Source organism: Podarcis vaucheri, assembly GCF_965113315.1.
Source record: "Podarcis vaucheri genome assembly, chromosome: 7".
NCBI lineage: Eukaryota > Metazoa > Chordata > Lepidosauria > Squamata > Lacertidae > Podarcis > Podarcis vaucheri.
In genome coordinates this window covers 20,651,794-20,673,605 of record NC_138765.1, presented here as the reverse complement: position 1 = coordinate 20,673,605, position 21,812 = coordinate 20,651,794, and the positions used below count along the sequence as shown (strand labels likewise).

General features: G+C 46.4%; 2 protein-coding genes across 5 annotated transcripts in view; one reads left to right on the top strand and one right to left on the bottom strand.

Moving 5' to 3' along the window:
- Positions 1 to 1,583, bottom strand: part of LOC309537167 (retroviral integration site protein Fli-1 homolog) — a 33,055-nt gene extending 31,472 nt beyond the window's left edge. For all 3 annotated transcript variants that reach the window (XM_082231779.1, XM_082231781.1, XM_082231780.1), the window contains exon 1: positions 1,428 to 1,583. In XM_082231779.1, coding sequence (XP_082087905.1) covers positions 1,428 to 1,445 — 18 coding nt within the window. In that variant the 5' untranslated portion in view covers positions 1,446 to 1,583. The remainder of the gene's footprint in view (positions 1 to 1,427) is intronic.
- A 7,460-nt stretch (positions 1,584 to 9,043) lies between these two features.
- Positions 9,044 to 21,727, top strand: ETV2 (ETS variant transcription factor 2). 2 transcript variants are annotated; one of them, XM_082231915.1, is made up of 8 exons: positions 9,044 to 9,995; positions 10,831 to 10,915; positions 14,460 to 14,639; positions 15,263 to 15,346; positions 16,556 to 16,723; positions 17,930 to 18,121; positions 18,818 to 18,936; positions 19,843 to 21,727. In XM_082231915.1, the coding sequence occupies exons 2-8, from the start codon at positions 10,840 to 10,842 to the stop codon at positions 20,026 to 20,028; spliced, it is 1,005 nt and encodes a 334-aa protein (XP_082088041.1). In that variant the 5' UTR covers positions 9,044 to 9,995; positions 10,831 to 10,839; the 3' UTR covers positions 20,029 to 21,727. The 2 variants fall into 2 exon arrangements, with proteins under 2 accessions (XP_082088041.1, XP_082088040.1); XM_082231914.1 differs by having other exon boundaries at positions 10,811 to 10,915.
- Positions 21,728 to 21,812: the final 85 nt, after the last annotated feature.

The window sequence follows — 21,812 nt, the reverse complement described above, 5'->3', positions numbered from 1 at the left end:
CTTTAAGCAGAGGCTTGACAACCATATGTCAGGAGTGCTCTGAGGGTGTTTCCTGCTTGGCAGGGGGTTGGACTCGATGGCCCTTGTGGTCTCTTCCAACTCTATGATTCTATGATTCTATGATTCTATGATTCTATGATTCTTGGGACAGATGCAAAATCAGCACCATTGGCTCCAGTGCTTTGCAAAGCAAGACATCAGGCTCAGTGGCCTCTTTAACCTGGAAGAGGCAGGGTGGTGGCCTACTAACTGAATATTTGCTGAAACTGTCTCAACAACACAAAGCAGCGAATAATGTCAAAGGGAAACTGCCGGTGCTGACCTTGTCAGAATCTGGGTCCAAGTTCAGAAGGTGCCCAATCTTACTTCCACCCTGCCAGATTCCAGTCTTAACAAAAATGGCTCAGTGTTCCTTGTTTTTGAAAACTAGAGCAGTCCGGTACTAATCTACAACCCAGCCCAAACACAGAATGTCCTCCCCCCCCACCACCAATAGAGACAGCAATGCCAAACCAAAAATGACTACAAATCTTTCAAGAGTTTCTGCTGGTTCATTTCTCTCTCTCCTCTTAAATACATGCCTTTTGGGTGGTTGGAGAAACACAAGCCGTGCACATTCAGTCTCAAACAACCTCAAATCAAAAGATCCATGGGTTTTGCCAAGAACACACCCATGGTGGACAAAAGCACATCTTAATGCTACAGGGTTGTGAATTGAAGTGGATGCTTAGAGAATTTGCAAAGCCCTAAAAGCATCCATGGACCCGCGTGCATATGCGGTTGAAAGGAAAATTAAAAAATTAAAAGATCACAGAGAAAGGTATAGTCAGGAAAGGCAAACCAGTGTACAAGCTGATAACCCCTGAAATGCAAAAGGAAAAATGAACTGACCTTTTATGAAGAGGAGTACCTCCATTTTTTTTTGGGGGGGGGGAGGCTGAAGCACCCCAAAACTTGGACTCCATCCCTGAAATTCTTGGGGTTTGGCAGGCCAGTACAGGCACCCCTGTAGGAATATCCTCTTCCTGCTGTCACCATGATGATATGGCGGAGAGGAGTCTCTCCACGCATGACAGTTTTTTGTGGGGGGTCCCCCATTTCACCCCCATCTTCTATCTTTTGGCCAGTCAGGCCAGGCAGTGGAAGGGAACTCTCCCATTCAGAGCTCAAGGCGTCTCTTGTGGTGGTTTGGTTTGGGTTTTTTAAAAGCTCAGAGACATCAACCGCCGCGAAAGGGAAGGAAGAGGAAATTTTTTTGTACCAGAAGGAAAGAGCGGAGGGGGCCCCTGTTTCTGGAGCCGGGTGTGTATGAGAAAGAGAGAGAGAGAGGAACTGAACCAGAGACCAGCTTGGTGCAAGCCTGAGACAGAGAAGGGGGCCAGGGAGCCAGCTGCTGACGAAGATGGAGGAACATCTCCAGAACTTACCTTGATGGTGCAATCCATGGCACGCCTGCCTGTACCTGCTGCTTCCCGCCTAGAGTTCCATGGGCGCTTGGCTCAGTTGCATTGGCAGGGGCTGATCTTGCACAGGGGGCCGGATGAACAGGGCTCGGGTGTGTGTGTGTGTGTGTGTATGTGTGTGTGTGTGTCTAATTTTGGGAAGTGAAGTCACACAAGCCGCTAGGGCTGGTTTCCTATTGGTGTGACCAAGCTTGCAAGCTCTGAAACTTTTTTTTTTTTTAATAGCATCAATTGGTTTGCGAGCCTTCTCTCTCTCTCTCTCTCTCTCTCTCTCTCTCTCTCTCTCTCTCTCTCTCTCTCTGTTCAACTTCAAATTGCAAAGCGGGACAAGAAGTTGGCAGAATGGAGGCAGAAAGAAATGGGAGATTTCGTTGGCGGGGAAACATAGCATGCGAAGAGGAAAAGAAGACCTCTTTCTACAACAGGACTGCCGGATTTTCAGAAAGGCCGTTTCGATGATTATTTGTTTATTGCAAGAAGGACCAAGAGGGGAGCTGCCAACGAAAACCAGGAAGACGGTTTCTTCTCTAAAAGCAGAGATGCACAAACTCATGTTTGAACTTAGCTTCTTGGATTGGAACATAGGAGACTGTTTTATATGGCGTCAGACGATTCAGCCATCCAGCCCAATATTGCCTGCACGGACTGGCAGCAGCTCTCCAAGGTCTCTGCCAGAAGTCTCCCTCTGCCCTACGTGGAGGTGCTGGGGATTTAACCTGGGACCTTCTGCATGCAAAACAGATGCTCTGTCCCTGAGCCACAGTCCAAAGAAGCCTGGTGCACACACCTGGAGCACTAACATCCCACCGCCGTAGAATCAGTAAGAGAACGGGCCAAATTTTGATAGGAACATAGCCTGACTCTGAGTCAGACGCTTGGTCCATCTAGCTCAGTACTGCTTACACTGGCTGGCAGCGGCTCTCCAGGGTTTCAGGCAGGGGATATTCCCAACCCTATGTGGAGATGCTGCCGACTGAACCTGGGACCTGCTGGCGGCAGAGAATATGCTGGGCCACTGAGCTGTACGTATTCGGAAGCAACTTAGTTTCTAGCCAGCCTAAAGGATACACTATCAGTACAATCCTAACTAAAGCACATTACAGCCTTTCTCCACCTTGGGTCCCCAGATGTTGTTGAACTACAACTCCCATCACCCCTAGCTAGCAAGGCCAGAGCTCAGGGATGATGGGAGTTGTAGTCCAACAACATCTGGGGACCCACAGGTTGAGAACCAATGCAATACTAGCTACTTCAAAGGCTAGGGCAGGTAGAGAGAGCCATCCAGGTGTTGCTGCATTCTGATGCCCATATTCCCCATCCAGCATAGGTAATGGTCAGGGCTGATGGGAGTTGTAGTGCAGCAATAGTTGGAGGGTCACATGATCCCCGGCCCTGACTTAGGGCCTGGGTAGAAAATAAGCAACCACGCAAATTCCTCTGTAGTTCCAGACCTCAGTGTGAGCTAACACATGTCTGCATGCCCTCCACCATTTCTCTGGTGAAAATAAGGACGTCCCATTCCATAATTATAATTTTACTATTTATACCCCACACATCTTACTGGGTTGCCCCAGCCACCCCGGGCAGCTTCCAACATATATAAAAACATAATAAAACATTCAACATTAAAAAAACTTTTCCTATACAGGCTTGCCTTCAGACAGTTCAGGGGTCAGGTAACTCCATACCCTCCAATATTTCTCCAATGAAAATAGGGACATCCAAAGAAAAGTGGGACATTCCAGGATCAAATCAGAAACAGGGACAGCTACTCTAAAACAGGGACGTGCCTGGAAAATAAGGACACTTAGAGGGTCTGATATATGTTCGCACGTATTTTAAAATGTATATCCTCTCTCACTAGCTTAATTTGGCTCTTGATGTGAATCTAGCTCCAGACCATAGAACATGGGTCTGATATTATTCTGAGCCATGCTGTTCTGTTATGCAAAGCGTCTCTCCCTAAGTTAGAACAGAAAGTAGACAAGATGTTTATTGAGTATCTATCCTGATTTTCTTTCATGAAGCTTATGCAGAGGTTTGACGGTGCCTGGTCCTGACTGAGCATTTGTTTGCAGGGAGGTTCCATGATGACGGCCATTCATCCTGATTTCTTGCAGGACAGTTATGCATCTTCCTGTTAATCAATAGTTTTTCGTGACTTTCCTAACTGCAAAAGTCTGTTTTTTGCACACGCGATCTCTCTCTCTCTAGTGGATTTGCCGCTCAGGAGTGCTTTAATCCCTTTTAATTGTGCAAATCTGAATTTCTGGTATGTGAATGCTCTTGGTAGTTGTTGATTGTCAGCAAAGTAACTTTGGAATATACCTCCCTTTAACCTTGTCCAGCAAAGGCTGGAAGACGACACCAATTTTACTGTGTTTGGGAGAAGGTGGAAAGCAAAAAAAGTAGTCTAAATTCCACCACCACCCACCCCAGAAGAGTTGGTTTCAGAATTTAAGATATTAGACTGCAGACTCATCCTCCACACTCCCCTTTGTGCCACACTTTCTAGGCACAAGTTTAGGCTTGAAAGGTCTGTTTCTGAGCAGGTTGTGTTTTTTTTTAGTCCTGGCGTTTTCCCATATTTTACTGCTGAATTGGAGCAAATGGCAGCCCATGGAAAACTCAGTGGCTGTTTCCTCTGAATCAGGGGTAAAACATGTGGTTTTCCAGGCAAAGCATTGGGATAAAAAAACGCTGCTTGGACCGGGACCTGGGAAACCTAGAAATACAGAGCAAAGTTAAGTGTGGATAAGCCCTGCGGCTGGAGAGTTGGAATGTGCAATGTGCCCTTTTCTCTCTCAAAGTACTTGGGTGTCCACAAGATTCTGAATCGCAGCCACAAGTACATTTGGACTTTGAAAAGCAGTGATAAGAAAAGACTCTGAAAGTCCGTTCTAGCTCAGTTGTTTGACCCGCATTCATCTCATTGGGTGCAAATTCTCCTTAGAAATACTCTTATTTTTCTTTCAACACTTAGGAAAATAGCTTCTGAACAAAGGTGACGTGGTGTGCTGTTTTTAATAAAAACGACAATATTCGGAAATGTTGCAGTGTTAATCTGAATGATCTGACAGGCTAGCTTTATCCTACTGAGCAGAGACAGTTTTGAAAAAGATAGTCAGTAAACTCTGGCGCTCGCCATGTCTGCTGTAGGGTGCTGCTAATGCCATGACATCAGTCAATCACGTCAATTTATTTGGACCCCACTCTTCTGCTCATAGAGCAACTTCACAACATTAAAATGACGGGGGGGGGGAACCCACCTGGAAGCAAATACCACTTAGAATCATAGAATCATAGAGTTGGAAGAGACCACAAGGGCCATCGAGTCCAACCCCCTGCCAAGCAGGAAACACCATCAGAGCACTCCTGACATATGTTGTTTTAAACATACGGCGGTCCCAAATCCACCTCTCCTTTCTGTTTGTGCTGATAACCTTTCTATAATGCAGACCTGTGACATCATTTTGCTCAAAGGCTCCTGCCGACTTTCCAGCGGTAGCCAATGAAGTGGAGCAAAGGAAGGTAAAACTAAAGTTAATGATGTCATGCCAACTGCTGTGGTCCTGGAAGATATGGGGAGATGTGGCCCGCTTCCAGACAGCTTGCTTAACGAGCAATCAGCCTGATTTGTTTGCAGAGAGATTGAACAACATTGGTTATCTAACGTGCACTCACCCTGATTTCCCCCACACAGAGCTACAATTCCCAGCATCCTTAAAAAAAAACTACAGTTCCCAGGATTCCTTGGGGGAAATCATGTGCTTTAATAAATGTGCTTTAAATATATGGTGTAGATCTGCCCATCTCATTTTACCAGTCACTTTCCTTTCCCAACTCTAGAAAAAAAAGCCCTCACGCATGTTCACTTCATCAAATCTGGCCCCCCGCTTTATGGAGAAGCATTTTTTCTTTCTCTCCCCACCCTGCTGCTAAAGAATGCTGAGAACTATAACCGGTCCTCTGGCAGAGCTGCAGTTTGTGCTCACCACCCCAACCAAGTGCTTTACTTGTACAGTGGTACCTCGACTTAAGAACTTAATTCGTTCTGGAGGTCTGTTCTTAACCTGAAATTGTTCTTAACCTGAAGCACCACTTTAGCTAATGGGGCCTCCTGCTGCTGCCATGCTGCCGCTGCACGATTTCTGTTCTCATCCTAAAGCAAAGTTCTTAACCCGAGGTACTATTTCTGGGTTAGTAGAGTCTGTAACCTGAAGCGTATGTAACCCGAGGTACCACTGTATGGGAAAGTTGAACTGGAAAGCATAGCATCTCTGTCACTGGCTTGTTTATGTGTCTGGGCGCTGTGGCTCTCTCTGCAAAAGGAGCGGGATGGATCCACACTTTGGTGCGCCATAACACCAGTTAGTGATGCTGGATGAAAGGTTCCTGTGCCAGAGGCCCTGCTCTCCAAGACTGCCCAGCAGCAGTCACAGAAAGGAGCAGCCTTACTATTCAGAGTCCTTCACCCGCCCCTCCTCACCCCTTGATCTGTGTTGCACCTGGTTTGTGCTTTGTGGGGAGGCGTGGGGCCCTGTGGTTTCCGGTCGATGTTGTGCACTCCTTGCCTCAGTGCTGGGGCCGTTGCATAACCTCACACTGCAGTTTCAGGCTGAGGCACCCACCCCTCCCCTGAGATTCCCTGACAGGGGAAGGGGCTGAGAGTGGAGGGGTTGCAGGGTCAGGCCCTCTCTCTCTCTCTCTCTGACTCCCCCTTCCCCATTTTATTGGGGTGCCATAGTTCCTGCTAGGATCGTGGGAAATGAGATTTGCCAAAAGTTACTGTGGAGAGGTGGAAAGGAGGGCCCTATCTAGCCACTGAGAGGGGTTGAAAGCAGGGAAGGGCATCTCAGGCATGGAGTTGGTGGGGGAAGAATCCGGACCCTCTCTGGGGTTTTCTCTAGGCCACACCTCTCTTCTTATGCGCCTCGTGGTCCTGCTCCATGCTCCCTTTGAATGCATGTGCCTGCCATCATGCCCTTGGGCGGATTGAACATGGATAGTTGAAGGTGTAGAAACTTTTGCTTTGTGTGTGTGTGTGGGGGGGAATTGCTCTGCACCTACTTTGGCCCCTGGCTACACCCACCCAGCAGCATGCGGCCCCCAGAAGGTTCCACACAAGGCAGCGTGGCCCTCAGACTGAAAAGGTTTTCCCTATGCTTGGATTAAAGATTTGGATCCAGGGATATTAAGGAACAAGGATTCCACAGCGAGGGCTTTTTTTGCAGAGCTGGGTTCCAGTTAGGGTAGAGGGCAATTCTATTCTCTCTTACCCAATCTCAAGCCTTTACACAATCTGTGGGTTTGTGGTTTCGGGCTGTTCAAGGGGGCTGATCTATCTCTATGGGTTGTGCAACTGGCCTGACCATCGTTGCTCTCTTGTCTTCCACAGAAAAAGCGGGGAGATGAGGTGTGGTGTAATCTCTCTCTCTCTCTCTCTGTGTGTGTGTGTGTGTGTGTGTGTGTGTACACAAAGATGCACTCACGGTCTGTTTCCAACACAGGAGAGCTGCTTGTGCAAAAAAAACGACAGCAACTAAGCCTTGGAACCTGAATGCTCTCTTGCTACCTACTTTGCATCTCCAGCCAGCCACTTCCTTTGCGAGGAAGATTGCTTGTTAATGGCTCAAGGTGGGTGGGGTGCTTGTTATCTCAATGGGAGCTAATGACTGAGAGATATCTGGCACTCTCTCTTCTGAGCTGCCAGGACTTTGAGAAGTGCTTCCCCCACCCTGACACCCAGTAGAACGCATGATGTGGCGCTCTCCTGCCTGAGGGGATGAAAAAAAAACGACTATGTAGCTTTAAGAACTGGCAGCTGTGTTTGTTTGCTTTTTTCCTCTTCCCTCCTCACTCCCTTTTTCTTTTGTGTGCTGCAGTTGCAAGCCTGAGGGCAGAGACCATCTGCATGTGCTCTATGCAGGGGGTCAGAGAGATCTACTCACCATGATGCGGACTGAAATTGTGGTCAGAGTTCTCCTGCCCTCTGAAGTGGGGCAAGTAGCAATGGCAAGGGAAAGGGGCCTTATTCACAGCGGCAGCACCCCCATGTGGAAAGCTCCCCTCCCCAACTCTGACATCATTTTAGTCCCTAGCATATACATTTTAAGAACCCAGAGTTGGGCAGTACCATTGGGGGACCAACCCCAAAGTCACAAGCTACTGAGTTCTCCAGAATGCTTCATCAGGCGAGTTGTTACACAAAGCCTCTTGCCCAATGAACGAAGCTTCTGGAGAACTTGAAAGCTGGCCAAGTTTCTGAGACATTTTGGTTCTTATTGCTGAACTCTGGATTTTGCAAACTCTTATGAACCAATGTATTTCTTCAGCCTCTCGAACGCACCCCGCCCGCCACTCAGATTGTATAGTTTTTTCTGTTCACTTTTACCTGAAGGATCGTCTCGCCACTTATATATTCAGTTGATCACTGAGCTCTTGAAGTAGAAGGCTTCTGGCAAATTGTCCCTTACTCGGAGGTTCATTCCACACAATGTCAGAATCAGACCTTTAGTGCTGTGGCACCAGCTCCTTGAATATTAAACAGGAGCCACCTCTGTTATATTTTTGTTGCCTGCTGAGAACTTTCCCAGTCTGCATCTTTTATTTCAATTATTTTTAAAAATTATTTTTTATTGTTTCATCATTTGCTCTTTGCCGCCCTGGGCTTCTTTGGCAGAACAGGCGGGATCTAAATTTAACAATAAGTAAATATATTAGAGGAGGAATAAAAGCAGCACAACAGGGCACGTTATTATATGTACATTGTTAAACGTACACTCTATTCTCTTGTTTGCTTTCCAAATGGTTTTAATATTGTATTTTCATATTGTTGCAACCCCCCTGTGGGATGGGGAGGGAGGCTGTGGGCTTGTATGTGTCCTGAGTGTATGAACATGTCAAAATGTGTGGGGACCCCGGTTAGCCACCCCTACTATAGAGTAAAGCAATCCCAATTCACAAACCAATTTAACACACCTATTTTCCACCTTAGAAATAAAATGTGTGTCTATGTGTTTGACTTGGCTCCAGTCTTTTACCTACTTACCTGGGAGCAAGTCCCACTAACCTCTGTGGGATCTGTTTCTGAGCAGACATGCCTAGCCTCGCGTTTTGTGTTCCTTTTTGTGAGGCAGGGCAGCACGAGTGATTTTTATCAGCTGCCATGAAAGGAACCATGAAATCGTCTGTCCTCCCTTCACTCCACCCCATAGCCTCCTGGGGTCACAAAGATTTTCCATCACGACCGGTCAAGCGATGGCTGCTGATTCCCTTACACTGTAAGGATCAATACAGAGTTGTTAAACTATAGCAATAAACGCATTTCACACAGATTGTGAACTCCCCCCAAAAAAATAATAAATAAGATGCTTCTTTGTTGAAATTTCCACTCAGAGCATGTGTAGATTGCAACATGTGAATACAGTGGTACCTCAGGTTAAGTACTTAATTCGTTCTGGAGGTCTGTTCTTAACCTGAAACTGTTCTTAACCTGAAGCACCACTTTAGCTAATGGGGCCTCCTGCTGCTGCCGTGCCGCCGGAGCACAATTTCTGTTCTTATCCTGAAGCAAAGTTCTTAATCTGAAGCACAATTTCTGGGTTAGCAGAGTATGTAACCTGAAGCGTATGTAAACCTGAAGCGTATGTAACCCGAGGTACCACTGTATATCTGAGGATTTGCAAAGGCTGTTTTAAACGACAGCTTTTATGCTCAGTGCCAGCCCTATCACTGCTATTGTGCAAACCTAAATGATCAATATGTGATAGAATCTCTCCCACGAAATAGTGGCACTCTGGCGGTGGTGACCTTAGATGGCCTGGTTAGAGCCTGGGAAAAGTTGTTCCTTAACGGCACAATCCTAGGCGTTCAGGAACAAGTCCTCCTTAGCTTATTTCCAGGTAAATTGGTAGAGGAGCTCAGCCTCATAGTTCTCAGCCCAGGACAGGCCTCAGAGGAAGCTGCGGTGTCTCATTTCGAGATTTATTAGGGCTACTTATACAGCCTGACAAGGAGATTCTGCTGGCTGCACCGTGGTCCCTAGAGATAAACACACCAGTCCTGCTTCCTCTCACGATTCCCCCCTCCCTCCCCCCAGCTCTGAAATCCGACCACCTGGCCTTCTGATCTGGGGCTGCAGAGTCGTGATACGCAGACACAAACACACACACACACTGGCTGTGACGACATAGACGCCTATCTCTCCCCCCCCCATAAACTTAGAAAAAAAGTCACGAAACTGGCTAAACCAGCCAATGGCTGGGCAGAGGAACTGGAAGGGTAGAGGGATATTAATAGAGAGAGGGAGAAAGGGCAGCAGTAGCAGCCTCTGGATTTCCTGGCCAAGGAAAAGCACCCAGCAGCATTTCCCCCCCTAAGGCATGGTGCAGGATCCCACCACTCAGAGGTCTGAGTAGGTACGCACGCCCTCCCTTTGCCAGTTTCGTTGTCCAAGGAAAAGAAGAGGAAGAGCCAAGGAAGACGCCACCAGGCGGTACTGGATCAGCTATCCTAGAACGCAGCAAAGTGGTGAGTAGCCTGCATAGCCCAGTGGCAAAAAGCACATGCTCTATGTGCCGAAGGTCCTGGGTTCGATCCCCAGCATCTCCAGCAAGGGATGGGAAGGTCCTTGGCTAAAACCCTGGAGAGCTGCTCCTGGACCAGGAACCTCTGACCTTCCAGGTGATGCTGGACTCTCACTTGTATTGTCCCTGACGGGCTGCGGATCATGGGAGTTGATCCAGCAGCATCCCTGGAGGATGCTGAGCTGAATGGACCAACAGTCAGACTCAGTACAAGGCAGATTCCTAACTAATGCTGAGGTGATGCCTGTGAGCAGGGAAAGAGAGGCAGCAGCTCAATGCACATTCGTACTACAGGCTTCAGGTTCAATGTAATTGGCATTTGCAGTTAAGAGACCCTCATGTCTCTGGGAAACCCACTGCTCACCAGATCAGGGAGGGCCACTGCCGCTTAGTGGGCTAAGATGGATCAGCGGCTTGGCTCAGTGTAGCACATCTGCCATACTTTAAGCTTAAAGCACGAGGCTCTTAATTCCAGGGTTGTGGGTTCGAGCCCCACATTGGGCAAAAAAGATTCCTACAGAGCAGCAGATTAGATTAGATGACTCTTGTGGTCCCTTCCAACTCTGAAATTCTATGACGGCAAGTCCAGATATTCACAAATAAGAAGGAAAGCAAAAATCATATTGCAATCTGATTGCGAGTATTAGAATATGAACTTTTTTTTTTGCTATTGTTGCATCTGTTTATTATTATATCTGCCTTACTTTTGCCTAGTTTTGATACTTCTTAAAAAATAATTAAAAATTCTGCTAAATTCAGATCTAAATCGATCTAAATAGATTGCAGACATGGATCCTTGGCGCCAATGCTGGATGGAGCCCCCCTTGCAAATGGTCCCGACTGGAGCAGAGGTGGAACAGTTGGGTAAGAGCTTCTCCCTTTTATTCCTTCCACACTCAGCTGCAGCCCCATGCCAACGAGTGTAGGACTTCTTTCTCAGTGCCTGTGTGTAGGATTGTGCTGCTGGGTGTTGCTTTGAGGTGTTTTATTTTAAAAGAATGACTCAAATGAATAAATGAACAGCTTTTTTCGTTTTAGTGATTCCTACAGTTCCCACCTAAGGCATGTCAAAGTAAAGGATGAATGCCTTATATTGAGTCAGACCATTGGTCTGTTGAATGGTTTATTTAAATATTAAGGTTCATTATTGTTTCACAAAATGTGTATCTCTTTAAAGGCCAGAGTAAATATCATGACCTAGTTTTACAGCTGTGAAGCAGTATAGCAGGTGCTGTTAAGTTGTGTTAATTAAGCTGTGTCAGCAATTGGGTATACAGTGGTACCTCGGTTTACATACGCTTCAGGTTACATACGCTTCAGGTTACATACGCTTCAGGTTACAGACTCAGCTAAACCAGAAATAGTACATCGGGTTAAGAACTTTGCTTCAGGATGAGAACAGAAATCATGCTCCGGCGGCGTGGCAGCAGCAGGAGGCCCCATTAGCTAAAGTGGTGCTTCAGGTTAAGAACAGTTTCAGGTTAAGAATGGACCTGCGGAACGAATTAAGTACTTAACCCGAGGTACCACTGCAGTATATAAAGAGCAGCGTGTACCTCTCTCAGTCCCCTGGTGAATGGGTTGAGAGATGGGTCATACTTATAGATTTAATGTAAGAGGAGTTTTTGTTTTTGTAATTAAAGCCAATCAAAAAACATTTTTGCGTTTCTTCATTGTTTCCTGAACGTGTGGTCTCCCCAGCACGCTTTCTGCAGCGCAATTAACCTACTAAATACGCAACATCTTTCACCTAGATCAGTATTGTCTACACTGACTGGCAGCAGCCCTGCAGGGTTTCAGCCAAGGGACCTTCCCAGCCCAACCTTCCAGCCACCTTCTGCATGCAAAGCAGATGCTTTTTCGCAGAGCTGTTGCCCTTCCCCGTGGGCAAACCTTGCTCTTCCAGTTGTCTTCGTACTGCAGCTCCCATCATCCCCGACCTTTGGCCATCCTGGCTGGGGCTGATGGGAGTTGGAGTCCAGCAACAGCTGGAAGGCTGCAGGCTCCTTTCCCTGCTGTAAAGTATGCATTGGTTAAAATATAGAGAGAGAGCCATTTGCTTTCTATCCTGCATTAATTGAATTCATGATGCTATAGCCTTTTTAAATGTGTTTATGGGTAGGGGTGGGGCTATTGGTTTGGTTTGTCTTTGTTTTGGGTTTTTATCTTGTGTTTTCATGCTGTGAACCACCCGGAGCTCTGCAAATGAAGAGCGGCATACAGATAAATAATACAGATAGATAATAATAGCGATGATGATTACGACGACACATTCTGTGTCTCTTCAGCATTACTTAAACTGCTCGAAGTCAACAGCCTCGCAGATTTTTTGAAATGCAAAATTTAATGCAAAACTAACACAAATAAACTTTTTTTTTTATAAAAAAAGTAAGATGCAAAATTGAAGCAACACTGGCAATCAAGCCATGAATTATCAAAATGGTTGGAATTGAGCGTTGAAAGTTACAGATAATGCTCCCTAGGGTAGGTATTAGTGGTAGTAGAAATAATAATAATAAATTTATATACAACTTACATGCCATAATGACTTCTGAGCAGTTTTCAAGTGTGTGTGTGTGTGTGTGTGTGTGTGTGTGTGTCTTTAGCAGAAGAAGAATGGAACTGGTTCTTTAACATTTTTGCTAGGAAGTTTCAACCTTAAAGAAAATATCTGCATAACTATATATCAGTGGCGTCTTATCCCTTATAAATTTAGACAAAATTATAAAGTTAATATAAATGGAGATGTAGAAGAATTTAAGTCGGCATTATTAATATGTACTACTAGACATTCACTGAGATTAAATGTACAGCATTTGGAACGCAGTATCGGGTGTCATTCAGGAAATCACAGGGCACATGGTAACGAGAATCCTAAAATGGTGCTTCTTTGTATAATGCAAATGGAAGCGTTCAGAGGACAAGACGTTAAAGCAGAGCCACGGATTATTATTATTTTCTGAGGTGGTAGCGAGTAGTTTGAAAGTGGTTTCACTTCCTGTGACAGGGTATACACACTTGTGTACACACATTGTTCCCATCTGGCTGGGTGATCACTCAGAGCCACTGCATGTGGAGCAAACAGTTGCCAGTTGTAGGCACCAATGCCAGGGGGAAAGCAGGAGGCTTTATCTTAAGAAATTTCTGGGAGAGATGTTTAGCTCAGTGATAGATCACACGCTTTGCTTGCAGAAGGTCTTGGGTTCAATCCCTGGCACCTGCAGTTCAAAAAGATGAATTTACAAATGATGGGAAGGACTTCTGGCTGAAATCCTAAAGAGCTACTGCCAGTCAAAACAGACAAGCCTAGTATATTGCAGATGATGATGATGATGATGATGATGATGATGATGATAAATTTATTATTTATACCCTACCCATCAGACTGAGTTGCTCCAGCAACTCTGGTTGGCTTCCTTTGGCTTTTTGTTGCCTCTCATCATAGAAGCTTGCAAATGATCTGCAAAGCCTGTGTGGTTAGGGGTCTTCTTCTTCTTCTTCGGCGATCACTTGTAGCTGAGTAAGATTGTCTTTCATAAACATGGTTTTAACAATGAGTCCGTAAGTCCCTGAGGAGGCCAATTCTGGATCCACACGTCCTTCCACAGTGAGGACATTGTTTTGTGGGCAGGAGTTGATCATGGTGATGGTTTGCCAAGCGTGCCTTCCTCTTAGTGCGTTTCTCCTTTTGGTCCTGAGTTCGAGCGTCTTCAAAGCCCATGACCCCTTTGGTAAAGGCTGTTCTCCAACTGGAGCGTTCGCAGGCCAGTGTTTCCCAGTTGTCGGTGTTTGTACTATATTTTTAAAGATTTGCCTTGAAACAGTCTTTAAACCTCTTTTGTTGACCACCAGCATTACGCTTTCCATTTTTACGTTCGGAATAGAGTAGTTGCTTTGGAAGACGATCATCAGGCATCCGCACAACATGACCAGTCCAACAAAGTTGATGTTGAAGAATCATTGCTTTGACATTGGTGATCTTTGCTTCTTCCAGTACACCATAGCTGGCAACTTTCCCCTTTTCTCACGAGGAATTCTATTCGGAATAAGGGAATTTTCTTTTAAAAAAGGGAAACGTTGACAGCTATGCAGTACACTGGCATTAAGGGGTAGCCTTGGGATGAATGTAGACACCATTTCTTTCAAGCCAGCTTTAACTCTTGTACCATTTCATGCAGCCGTATTCAGCCCCGACTGCTGTTTATCCTGCGGCCCTCCAGATGTTTTTGGACTCCAACTCCCATCAACCCCTTCTGGCACAGCCAATGGCTGAGGAGTGATAGGAATTGTAGGCCAGGAATACCGGGAGGGTCTCAACCTCCTCGTCTTTGCCCTACAAAAAAAAAGTGTTTTCAAATGAAAGTCTGATGCCCTTACTTCTTTCTCTTTATTTCTCCCCTGCATCAAGATTTCATGGAAGATTACAAAAAGGTTTTCCAAGAGGAAGACTTCAGAGCTGTAGATTCCTGGTTTTTGCCAGAAAATGAGGTGAATCAGCCGCCGCCAAGTTGGACCGGTGGGAGTTACCTAGCTGAGCTTGAAGGGTTTGAGAAGGAAATGCCGTTCCATCACACGCCGGGCTTGAAAGGTAAATGATATCTCTGGGTGTGATCACTAAAGTATCCTGACCTTTGCATCAGCCACACTGGAAAGTCGTGGGAATCTGTGGCCTTCCAGATGTTGATGGATCCCAGGGCCTCATCTGCACTATAGATTTAAAGCAGTATCATACCATGTAAACATTTTAAAATATATGTTGGAAGTTGCCCAGAGTGGCTGGGACAACCCAGTCAGGTGGGTGGGGTACAAATAATAATAATAATAATAATAATAATAATAATAATAATAATAATAATAATGTCATGGCTTCCCCTAAAGAATCCTGGGAACTGTAGTTCGTTACAGAGGCTGAGAGTTCTTAGAAGACCCTCTGTTCCTCTTACAGAGGTACAATTTCCAGAGTGGTTTAACAACCAATCCCTCTTCCTAGAGAACTCTGGAAATTGTAGCTCTGTGAAGGGAATAGGGGTCGCCTAACAACTCTCAGCATCCAAATGACAATTTCCAGAATTATTGGTTCAGAAGCCATGTCTGATCAGAGTGGTACGATACCGCTGCAAATGTGTATTGCGGATGGGGCCCACATGTTGTAAGTTGCTTGGGCAGCAGCAAGCAACTAACAAGACTAATATTATCCCATTTCTTTTCTAGGCTTCCCTGAGTACACAAATACGGTAATGGAATTGACACAGGTCTCCTCTACCTGCCTGGATTACAGTGCACTGTATGAAAGAGGTAAGTTATAGGCACTGGCGGAGCACGAAGCTCCCCCACTGGTTATAGGCAGGAGGAAAGAGATGGCTCTGTAGGCGGTTTTAGGAAGTTTGGGACACATCAGAGCAGGGAGAGCCAGATGCCCTCCAGATGTTGTTGAACTACAACTCCTATCAGCACCAGCAAACATTGATCAATGGTTAGGGATGGTGGGAGTTGGTCCAGGGACATCTGGCAGGTGCCACATCAGCTATCTCTGCCTCGGGTCATTTCCGCCTCCACGGTTTTGGGTTTAGACCAGATAGGCAAATGTTTCATTTCTATACATTACAAAATAATCAAAGCATCTTACTGTAATAAACACACACATACACATAAAACAATAATGGTGCCATAACAGTCACCCATTAATTACAACAGTGACCAGACATTTAGGCAACAAGAGGCAAAGGCTTTAAGAGTTCAGCAGATTGTAAGATGGCAATTACTGTTCAAAAGCTGGCTTGAAATTATTTTTTAAAAAGGACGTTGGCATCTGCTGGCAGATGGGCAAACAAAGAGGGAACCTGGCAAATTGCCAGAGTCCTGAAATTATGGTACATACAACAGGGAAGCTTGTTTTATGCTTCCAGGTATGTTGTACAGTGGTACCTCAGGTTACAAATACCTCAGGTTACAAACACTTCAGGTTACAGACTCCCCTAACGTGGAAGTAGTACCTCGGGTTAAGAACTTTACCTCAGGATGAGAACAGAAATTGTGTGGTAGCATCACGGCGGCAGCAGGAGGCCCCATTAGCTAAAGTGGTACCTCAGGTTAAGAACAGTTTCAGGTTAAAAACGGACCTCTGGAACGAATTAAGTTCGTAACCAGAGGTACCACTGTATATGGAGTTAGTTTTTCTCTGCTTGCTATGGGGATGTTTGGTTTACATTGTCCCAGATTCTGGCTGTAGGTGCAAAACAGGAAGAGGGATCTTCCACTGGATATTGACCTGCAACTCCCATCAGCTCCAGCCAGTGGCCAACAGAAATGGGAGGCATAGCTGTCAACGTTTCCCTTTTTTTAAGAGAAATTCCCTTATTCCGAATAGGATTCCTCGCAAGAAAAGGGAAAAGTTGACAGCTATGATGAGAGGCCACACCTGGAGGGCCAGAGCTCCTTGGTGTGAGGTGAGAAAAGTGGTCAGATAGTGGTTGGCCCTCCCCTAGATGTTTCTTTCTCCTTCAGATTCTAGGCTTGCCTATCAGGACAGCAGCCCCACAAGTCTGCAGGTCTCCCCGTATGTTAGCCCTGCACCTCAGGCCTTGTCTTCTCCTCTGTGTCGCTGCTCCCCTGAAGAGCAACGGCCCTCATCTCAGCCTCTGCTCGGAGGTCAGCTGGAACAGCAAGAACCAGGTAGGCATGTTCGGCTGCTGGCTTCATGCACTGATACTGGGCATCCCAGAAACCCACCTGGCTGGCCATTGTGGGATCCTGAACTAGATGGATGATGTTTGGTCTGATCCTGCAAGGCAATTCTAGCCTGTATGTTCTGAAAGAAACGTGGAAGCAGAGGATTCCAGAGGACGGAAAGTAGAATCTCGCAGCCTCATTAAACAGTTTGCGCTGTCTGCGTCAATGTAAGAGTGAAAGAAGACCTGCTGGATCTGGCCCATCCAATCCAGTATCCCGTTTTCACAATGGCCAAGCAGATGCTGATGGGAAGCTGGAAAGCAGGATCTGAGCGCAAAGCTCTCTCCTCTCTGATTCCCAGCCACCATTGATTTGCAGTACAGTGGTACTTCGGGTTGCATACGCTTCAGGTTACAGACTCCCCTAACCCAGAAATAGTACCTCGGGTTAAGAACTTTGCTTCAGGATGAGAACAGAAATCGCACGGCGGTGGCGGGAGGCCCCATTAGCTAAAGTGGTACCTCAGGTTAAGAACGGTTTCAGGTTAAGAATGGACCTCCAGAACAAATTAAGTACTTAACCCGAGGTACCACTGTATTCTGATAGCAGAAGGCGAACACACGGTAGCCGTTGTAGCCATGGCTAGTAGTACTCAGAAGAGAACCCGTTAAAATGAATGGATGTGATTTAGTTTCCATTCATTTTGACGTGTCTGCTTTGAATAGAGCTGGATACAATTACACTGCTTCTCTAGCTCAATGTGGTTCATTTCACCTAGCCCAATATTACTCTGATTTGGAAGTGTTCTTGCAGAATCTCGGGTAGATGCCTTCCCTATTACCTGCTACCTGGTCAATTTAATTGGAGATTTAAATCTGGGACCTTATATGTGCAAAGCAAATGCTATGGCCCATTCCTAAATCAGAGGGGGACCAAAGGTAGATAGAGGCACCATGACTGTAGCCAGGATTTTTGTTGTGGTGGTGGGGGGCCTTTGTTGGGGGGGCAGAACCTCAGATTTGTATTGATTTTTAATGATTTAGGGGGGCAGCTTCCTGCCTGCCTTCTCCCCTTGGCTACACCCATGAGATGTACAGAAGCCCTAACCCATGCTGAGCCCTTCACAAACCTCTATGACTTTATCAGGCATCTTCCACATGCTTTCCAGTCTACCCTCACAATCCTGTTCTTCCATAATTTCCCCTCTAGAACAAGATTTATTGGGGGTTGTGACACCCCGTGATTGGAGAGAGACATCTGGCCCAGCTGTCTTCAGCCAACCGATCCCCTTGGAAAGCGATTCATGTCGGTGTGGCCCTCCGGTCAGAACCCAGAGGAAAAAGGAGTCAAGAGACTGGGCAGAAGCCAACGTCACCCACTTGTCCCATAGGGAACGGACAGGTAACAGTCTGGAAAGATTTCTACCCTTCCCATCAATACTAGAAACCGGAGACAGGGCCTTTTCGGAGGCTGTTCCATAGCTTTCAAACTATTGGAAAAGTCTGTCAAGGTTCTCCTCTTTTGGCTTGCAGAGGTCTTCAAAAGTTTGCTGCGTTGCTGAAGGCTTTTTTTGTGCATGGATCTGAAACCTTGGGGGGTGGGATCAGCAGATTTAAATCTGCTCCCTTCTATTTATTTGGCTTGATGTGCTGCTACCTGTGTGAGTCCAGCAACAGCTTTTAATGGCCGTTTTATTGTTATGCTTGTAGCTTTGATTTAATCTTGTAAACCGCTTCCAACAATTCCCAGAAAAACACTGTGTAAATTGGGGTCCAACAATGGGACACCAGCAGGCACAAGTAGACAGCAACCAGGCCGCTACTGGTTTAAAACAATCAAGTGGTGTAAAAATTTCATGAAACAAACAAACAAACAACAACAACAACAGCTGCCACTGCTGTTCCCTCCCCAACTTCCCTCTCCCTGCTGGGAAGTCCCTTCCTCACCAAAATCACCACCGCCCAGCCCTGATAGGAATCACAGGTTAGGGGGTGCTATACTTGCCTTGCCTCAGGGCACTGGCAACCCACGCTACGCCACTGGCTCCGTTGAAGCCCTGCATACCACCAACACTCCTTGCTTCTCTTTCCTGGACAGGTTCTGGTCCCATCCAGCTGTGGCGTTTCCTATTGGAGCTGCTACAAGATGGCTCCTGCCAGGCCTTCATCCGTTGGACGGGGAACGACTGGGAGTTCAAACTCTGTGACCCCCACGAGGTGAGGCTCGTATGTGAATGGAAGCAGTGGCACTTAACTCACAAGTGGGAAAACTCCTTCCATGCCCTTCCCATCAAGAGAGGTGTACCAAGGCTCCCTTGAACCCTTGGCAAGGAGAGCATGTGGATGGGCTGGCATGAGTAGTGTGATTTTTACACCCCCTTGGTGGGGGCCAAACTCACTAACCAGAGGGACATGGAGAAAAGACCTTTGCGGTTCAAATGGGGGTCTTAGATGTACGCTTAAGAATTATAATGTGTCAACAGGATCAACATCAGTTTGAAAACCTGTGTATTGTACAGGAATGGGAGATAGGGTTCATAGAAGGGACACTGAGGGTCATCCAGTCCAACCCCCTGCAATGCAGAAATTTCAGCTAAAGCATTCAGGACAGGTGGCCCCCCAAACTCTGCTTACAAGCCTTCAAGGAAGGAGAGCCCCCCACCTCCAGAGAGAGACCATTCCATGGTTGAACAGCTCTTGCTGTCAGAAAGTTCTTCCTGATGTCTAGTCAAAATCTCCTTTCTTATAACTTGAAGCCACTGGTTCGAGTCCTACCCTCAAGCAGGAGAAAATGGCTATGCCCCCCCTCGCTACGCCACAGGGGAGCAATCTGTGGGTCTCCAGCTGTTGTCACCTGTATGGAAAGTAGATGCCATCATCTCACTAGGCAGCCTTTGCCAAGCTGGTGCCCTCCAGCTAATTCAGACTATGTGCTGGCTGGAGAGTTGATGGAATTGTAATCCAAAATAGCTAGAAGGTTCCAGGCTGGTCAAGGCTGCTGTAGCACAACACATCCAGCTGCAAACTCAACATGCAACAGGTCTCTGGCTCTTGTGATCTTTACGCTGACGCAGTGCTTGGGGGCTACCTTCCATCCCATTCTTCTTTCTCAACTATGGGCAGGTGGCGAGGCGCTGGGGCAAGAGGAAGAACAAACCCCGCATGACCTACGAGAAACTCAGCCGTGGCTTGCGCTACTACTATCACAAGAACATCATTCACAAGACCAGCGGACAGCGCTACGTGTACCGTTTCGTCTGCGACATCCAGGGCCCGATGGGTGAACTAGCTGAGAAATTGCACAGCTAGAAAGGCCTAGTATTGTCGTCATCGTCAAGCCCCTGGGCTTACCCTCCGCCAACACCAGGAAGGAAACAAGGAGCAAGGTGCTAGTGGGGACATCGCCAGCTCCTTTAAGACTTTGCTTAAGAGCTAAGTGGACAGCAAGGCTGGCACAAGGTTGCTGCTTCTGCAAATAGGACATTTTCTGCTGCTGCTGTTTGCAGGCTGGCCAGTCTGTTTGCCAAAAGTATGTCCATTGAAGCAGGTTTCACTATTTGACAAAGTAATAGTTTACGCTTTTTGCTCCCCACTCATGGAGCAGGGAACAACAAAGCAAAGACGAAGATTTGGTCAGAAGCGGAAAATACCTGGGCATTTAGTTGGAACAAAATAAAGCAGGGTGGGAGGAGTATGTAATTCCTTGGTGTGTCTCTCCTCCACTCCTCCATCATCCCCCCCCAAAAACATGCACTGCCTCATTTGCTGAATCTTTTACCAATACAGTATTCATAATATGCAGAGGTTTTTTTTGCCTCCCTCCCTTGGGTCAGTGGCTAGATTGTAAGCCACTTGGGGCAGAGGAACTGTCCTTCCAGAATTTGTAAAGCACCATGTACCGTAGTAGTATGAAAATAAAACAAACGAACAAACCCAAAGCGTAATTTTTAGGTGGGTGAAAATGTCTCTCAGCTCTGTTGGTCACAGGGGCCATGGCTGAAAGGAAGCAGCAAAATTTTAGCAGCTTTTCAAAAAACCACGCACCATGAATCTAAGTACGGTTACAGTTCCCCATCGTGTTTAGTCATTTAACATGCACAGGATTACATTGCAATTGACAAGTCTAATTGGTCAGTTTCCTGCTCTAACTTACCCAGGAGTAAGGTCCAACGAGCTAAAAACAGGAACTAGTTCTGAATAGACATATACAGCATTAGAATAATTTCTCCAATTCGTAGCAAACATCCACATGTCTTCTGAATGCCCACTTGTTTTGTGGGGTACAATAGCCTTTTTTTCAGTGGGAGAGACAGGGTGCAAATGTATGTATGTGAATTTGCCTGCCTGCAGTGGAAGATGGCAAACTTTCAGAATAACTCCAGTTGCAGAACCTGCTTCTTAGGATTCAGAGAGGTAAGATTTTTCCAAGTCGTCACCACAAACACCAGAGTGGGTTTAAATGTCTGGGAAATGGTGAAAATATCCTTTCACCTGCACTGCAATTCAAGGTAGACCCAGAGCCATCTTTGATGACATAAATTACTTGATGTTTGCTGTTAATAAAAGAATCAAGAGACTGCTGGTAGGTTAAGCAACACAAACCCCTTTCAGTGCCAAACCATGCTGCCTTTAAAAAGGCAGCCAATTTGCTTTGCAGATATTCCAAGGTGGTTTCCCTTTTTGCTGAGAGATGGTAGAACTTCTGTTTTCTGAATGTCCACCTGGCCTGTGGAGCACCACAAACCTTAGCCTTACTTCAGGTGGGTGGGGTGGGGGTTGATCAGTGGCCCACAAGTTGTTTCTAGACAACAACTCCCACTATACCTGCCTGGGGCTGATGGGAGTCTGAGTCCCAACATCTGCAAGGCCACAGAACTCCTATCCCCAGCCTTAGATGAAACCCTGCTTTCTTGGGGAGGAGCAGCAAACCAGTGAAGGATCCTGCCAGGTGCACAAGTGAGGAACTGCTGCCAAAATCGCAGGGCAGCAGCACGTATTGCAGAAGTTAGAAATGGCTGAGCCAGGCCACAGAAGGATAAGAGTAAGTCCCATCTCCCCCACCCCTGACTGAGATTTCATGGCATTTTGATTCA